This window comes from Octopus bimaculoides, chromosome 16, assembly GCF_001194135.2.
Source record: "Octopus bimaculoides isolate UCB-OBI-ISO-001 chromosome 16, ASM119413v2, whole genome shotgun sequence".
NCBI lineage: Eukaryota > Metazoa > Mollusca > Cephalopoda > Octopoda > Octopodidae > Octopus > Octopus bimaculoides.
Genome location: NC_068996.1, coordinates 14435225 through 14441554, shown reverse-complemented (window position 1 = coordinate 14441554; position 6330 = coordinate 14435225). Strand labels below are relative to the sequence as shown.

The 6330-nt window shown below is 31.3% G+C and overlaps 1 protein-coding gene across 1 annotated transcript in view; it reads left to right on the top strand.

Moving 5' to 3' along the window:
* Window positions 1-248: 248 nt before the first annotated feature.
* LOC106877608 (uncharacterized) overlaps window positions 249-6330 on the top strand; it is a 9330-nt gene continuing 3248 nt past the window's right edge. The window contains exons 1-2 of the mRNA XM_014926553.2: window positions 249-472; window positions 2228-2345. Coding sequence (XP_014782039.2) covers window positions 269-472; window positions 2228-2345 — 322 coding nt within the window. The 5' untranslated portion in view covers window positions 249-268. The remainder of the gene's footprint in view (window positions 473-2227; window positions 2346-6330) is intronic.

The following is a 6330-nucleotide window of genomic DNA, read 5'->3' as shown; positions in this document are numbered from 1 at the left end:
TATATATATATATATATATATGGGTATGGGTGTGTGTGTGTTTCTGTGTCTGTCCTCCATCACCACTTGACAACTGGTGTAGGTGTGTTTACGTTTCCATAACCTGGCGGTTCAACAAAAGTGACCAATAGTATAAGTACCTGCCTTTGAAGAAATATTAAGTACTGGGTCAATTCATTCAACCAGAAATTCTTCAAGGCAGTGCCCCAGCATGGCCACAATCTACTACTGTTTTCATATCATTTCCTTCTTTTTTTCTTATTTTCAGATGGATTCAACTGAACAATTTTCAGTTTCAACGAATCTATTTTCAAGCTTGAAACAATTTCCAATGAATCAAGTTATAAATGCTATGAATATGAAATTTCCAAAAGTTGGTCAAATCAGCACAAGTGATCTTGATATTTGGTTAAATAACAAGAATGAGGCCCAACCGAAGATCCCTAAACCGGAAGGAAAAATTGTAGTTTTGGTAAGTAAATGTTGGAATTTCTTGGATCTTGTATTTTTATTCAGAGTTGTTCTTTTATTCTTTTACTTATGTCAGTCATTTTGACTGTGGCCATGCTGGAGTACTGCCTTTAGTCAAGTATGTGTGTGTACTTGTGTGTATAGCTCATCCATTAAAGGTGTGTAGATTAGTGTGTAGGGTATTTGATTGTAAGGTCACAAGATTGATTCCTGACAGTGTGGTATGTCCTTAAACAAGATACTTTATTTCAAGTTGTCAGCTCGCAAAAATGAATTGTACCTGTTATTCTAAGGGTGAGCCTTGCCACATTCTGTTTCACTGTGAATCTCAGTGAGAACTACATTAAGGGTATGTGTGTGTGTGTGTGTGTGTGTGTGTGTGTGTGTGTGTGTGTGTAGAGAGAGAGAGAGTGCTCAACCGCTTGTACCTTGATTTCACAAGTTGGCTGTTCCAAATGAAATACTTGTTGCAAATGTCCCAATATCGAGCAACTAATTATAAAAATGAATCTGTAGGTATTAAGAAATGAATCAAGCTCTAGAAATCCTTCTCTTGGTATTAGGAAGGGAATCCAGCTGTAAAATTCATTCTGTAGGAGTATGAGAGGGAATCCGGCTTGAGAAACCATCCATGGAAAGGAATGCAGCTGGCGAAATAACTTTTTTGGTATTCGGAAGGGAATATAGCAGTAAAAACTAATCTCTTGGTATTAAAAAGGAAATCCATCTGTAGACACCCTTCTTTTCATATTAGGAAGGAAAATCCAAATGGAGAAACCATTCCTTTGGTACTTGGAAGGGAATCCAGCTGTAGAAACAATTCTTATATCAAAAGGATATTATATGATTCCACATACACAAAAACAGCCATACTAACAATCCAACATAGCTCCATCATCAGCTGCCCCATGGATATCATTATGGTTTTGACACCTGGACAGTACACACACACATACACACACAACTACACGCACACACATACAAAAATGCATACACACACATACACGCACAGGAAATTTAGCTGTAGAAACCATTCTCTTGGTATTAGGTAAGGAATCTAACAAACTCTTGACATTAGAAAGGAAATCCAGCAGTAAAAACCATTCTTTCAGTATTAGTAATGGAATCAAGCTGTAGAAACAGTTCTCTTGGTATGAGTAAAAGTTACCTTCTTGAGAAGGGCCGGTTTCAGGTGATGCAAACATAGATATTTAAGACATATTACAATAATACCAACAACATGTTTTAACTATCTCTTGCAATTTTTAATTTTTTAATTTTATTTAATTTATTTCTCTTGACACACTTCATCTGATTCTTAGTAAAAATTGTTTACAGTTTCTTCTCGTTTATACTTTGCTTTTGTTTTTTTATTTAGCTGGCACTATCACTCAAATAAGATTAATTTGTTATATACTTTTTCTTCTTGTATTAATACTTAGAAATTTGCATTGTCTGTGTGGTTGGTGTTAGGAAGGGTATCTAGCTGTAAAAACCATGCCAAAAGAGACAATAGAGGTTGCTACAATCATCTGGCTTGCCAGCTCTGGTCAAACCACCCAACCCATGCTAGCATGGAAAACAGATATTAAAGGATGATGATGATGATAGTGCCCATTGAGTTGCTCATAAAAATTCCTTGCAGACCACTGCAGTTCCACAATGCACATTTGACATTTTCTAAGTTATTACATTTTGTGTTTGTTGTTTTTAATTCTTTTTGAATACATATCAAATGCTACTCTTTTTATAACAGGATGTACGGCCGCTTGAAGAATATGAGGTCAGTCACTTGAAGAATTCTACAAGAGTTGATCACAACATAGAAAATATTGGACAATTTGTGAATTCATTTACTACCCCAGATTCAAAAGGTTTTCTTGAAATGAAATTTATTGTCAATAATTTCAAATCCTAATTCTGATTTTCAGAATTTAATTTCAATTTTTAACTTGTCTGTTTACCTGATATTACACTGCCAGTAAAGATATTTGTTAATCATTCAGGTACCTTCATAAATCGTTCGAAGTGAAAGTATTTTTATTAAGTCTGTTATGTGTTGTCCATATGTTGAAAGACACAGAAAAAACATGCGCACAAACAATCAAAAAGAAATAAGTTTATATATCATATATATACATATAGCCTTTTTGTGAAGTCTGTGTTATGTTGTTGTGTTGACAGACTTGCACTTAAAATTCTGCCTGTCATTGTATTTCTCCTAAATATATGTTGTGACAGGGGTTATCTCTCCTGTTGTTTGTCTCCTTCTTCCCTCCCTCCACACAGATGTTGTTATGGACAGACAAGCAGAGATCATCTCTTTTATAATATAAGATTGTAGTCATCTCAGGTATTATGTTATGTTACAGTTACATCTTGACTTAATATACTATTTTTCACTGTGTACTTATTGTCTTCCATAATATGAATATTTCAAATATTGACTGTGTGTGTGTATATATATATGTATTGTATCGATGAAAGAAAAGTAAAGTAATTATGGTATTCTTTGACCTGATGAGCAAGCCTTTTTACTTCTATTAATTTATAAATTATATAACTGAATTATGTAATTTATATTATATACATTAATACAGGCATGTAAAATCATTTATTATTTATTATACACTAAAATAAATTGTTTTTATATGATAAAGGCTACAAAACAATCGTAGTTGTATGGCTGTCAATTGGTGAATAAATTCTTTCATCATATGCCTCTCCATTTTTTAAATGTTCTTATGTCAAACTTAAAGATATAATGGAGAGTTACTCCATATATAATGCCTTAGAGAGTTATCTGAAGTCAGTTTTTAGTGGATAGGTTTTGTAATAGGTTAATGAAAAAGGCTAAAGTGAAAACCAATAATGTTAGAGTTGAATTTTTAAAAATACCATATGTTTGTAATTTCATTGATGATGTTAATTTAAGTAATGTAATTAGAAATGATAAAACAAAAAACATTTTGCTGGAAAGTGTTAGACATGTAAATGTTAAGATTTGTTATAAGCTTGGTGAGAAGATATGTAATAGCTTATTTAATTATAGTAAGCTCCTATCTAATATCAGTCTTGAAGGTTTGAAAGAAATGTACTTATGAGATTGTGAATGTGATTATAAAGAAATTGGGAATGTTAATACAGGAAATTTGGATACTATTAAAAATAAGGAACTGAGGGAGATTATGAGTAAAGGGACAAAATACAGAGAACAAGGTAAAATTAGTAAATATAATTTAAAGTAAGTTATATTAAAAGCCATTAATGATGCATAGTTAATTTATGTCTCAAATATAAGGTTAAATTGGAGAAGTTCAATAGCTGGGCTAGCAAATTAACTCATATGGTAGTTAAACATTTAAAGAAATATGATAAGTGGATAGGGAAAAATTCAGTCCTGAATAAGCCACCAGTTAAAGAATATACAAATGAATTACATGAAAAGTATGTGATAGTACCAGCAGATAAAGCAGCAGAAAATTTTGTTGTAATTTGTAAAAAAATATTACATGATGGTTATAGGTAAAGAGTTAGGAGTGGATAAGAAGTTTAAGTTTATAAGTAATACCAGAAAACGTTAATGAATTACTTAATTGACTGATATCCACAGTAGAAAGATTGAGTGGTTTAGAAGTGGAAGAAAAGGATAAAAATATCCCTAAACTTTTTTGGATTCCTCAACTACATAAGGTTCCTTTTAAAAGCAGGAGCTAGTAATTGTACAAATAAACAGCTATCTGTATTGATTAATGAGGCTTTAAAAGTTGTTAGAAAATATTTTTAAAAATTACAGAGATGTACTTGCATAGCAAGTGACCTGATCTGAGATTGTGTGCTGGAATGAAAACAATTGCAGCGTGGATGGTGTTTATAAGTCATTTAAGAAACACTCGAAAACTGTTAGATTCACTTCAACATTTAAATGTAATTTGCCAAAATATTTTTGTCACTTTGATGCAGCATGGAATTTTGTCAGTGAACAGGTCATGGTCTGAAAGCGACGAAAATATTTTGACAAATTAAATTTAAATGTCGAAGTGAATCTAATGGTTTTTGTGTGTTTCTTAAATGACTCATAAACACCTTCCATGCTGCAATTAAAAAAAATATTGTGCCAAAATTTAGAACCGTTCAGGAATTAATTATTTTTGAAGTGTTATATCAACTGAGGAATTTCTGGATAGGTTGATCAAATGTAAGAAAGTTAAGAGTTTGTATGTGTGTGATTTTTTAACACTATATACAAACTTAAATCTTAAATGTGTGGAAGATGGTATTTTTAGAATATTAGATATTATTTTTAATAAAGGATATAAATATATATCTCTAAAGAATGGTAATGGTTTCTTGTCTAATTGTTGTTATAAGGGATATAAGTAGAAGAAAGATGAAAGAAATGGTTAGTTTTATTATTAATAATTCGTTTGTAATGTTTGCTGGTAGGGTGTTTGATCAGGTTATTGGAATTATAATGGGTGGCAATTGTAACCCCCTATTGGCAGACCTTTATCTTTCTTCATGTGAGCTCCTTTTTCTTAAAGACCTAAGTGCAAGGAAAAAGATGGGTTTGCTAAAACAACCTGATGGATGCCGTAGATACATAAATGACTTATTTATACCTAATTATGGTTTCTTTGAATTTCTACTCAGTAAAATATACCCTAGTAAGCTTATAGCCACCAGAAATGGTAACAACATAAAAAATATTAATTATTCAGATGTCAGTCTAGTAATTAAAAATAATAATGAAATATGTACTGACGTCTATAATAAAACAGAAAATTTTGGTCTCCTGCTGGTTTCAATGCCATGGTTCAGTATTAGAATTCCTTCTTTTATCGGTTATGGAGTTTTTACAGGGCAAACCGTTAAATATAATACTATTATTAATAATGCTAATAAATTTTTGGAAAGAATAAATAAACTGTTAAGACATTTAGTAAAACAAGGTTATAAATACATAAATTAGTTAAAACTTTTAATCGCTGTTTAGGTGGGAAACTTGAAATTTTAAATAGATATGGGGTAATATCTAGTCTTCAGCTTAGCAAATATTTGTAAGGATTTTAAAGCTTATGATTCGGGTTATTTGCTTACTACGTCACAAATATTGTTTGAGACAGCTGAGGAAGTATTAATTATGCACTATATCATTAATAGTTAAGATAGTCTTAAAATTCTTGGTCATGGAACCGCATGTCTGATAAAACATGTAAGTGTTAATACTTGTAGTTTTATCATCTTTTAAACAGTTTTAATTAGCTTTAAACATAGCAAGGTTTTATAATAATAGTTAATTACAAGTACTTTTATTAGTTCCTATTTAATGGATTGGTCGCTGTTTAGTTATGTATTTAATAGTTGGCTGTAATTTGCTTATTGAATTTATTTACCGATATGGTTGTACATAGGGTAAATGTGTTTGAAAGTTGTGGTTTCTTTGGTATGTTTGTTCTCAAACAACACTTATTTTAGTGCTGTTCACACCACCTGATTGAATGGTACTGCTCAGGTGTCGAAACCATAATGTTATCCGTGGGGCAGCTGATGACAGAAGTATGCTGGATTGTTGGTATGCCTGTTTTTGTATATGTGCAGACCTTGATGAATGCCATGAGGCCGGAAAGTATACTAGTCCTTATATATTTAATGTCCTTATATATTTAATACTCAATATTTCATATATTCAATAAGACATCCAATACTTCATTTCATTTTACTAATTATATTATATACCCCATATTCTATATCCCACATTAATTTTACAAGAATATAAATGAAACATAAAAAACAGACAGAGTTGGAACTCTTTTAAATAATATATTCCTCTATACACAATCATACAAAACCCTTTTT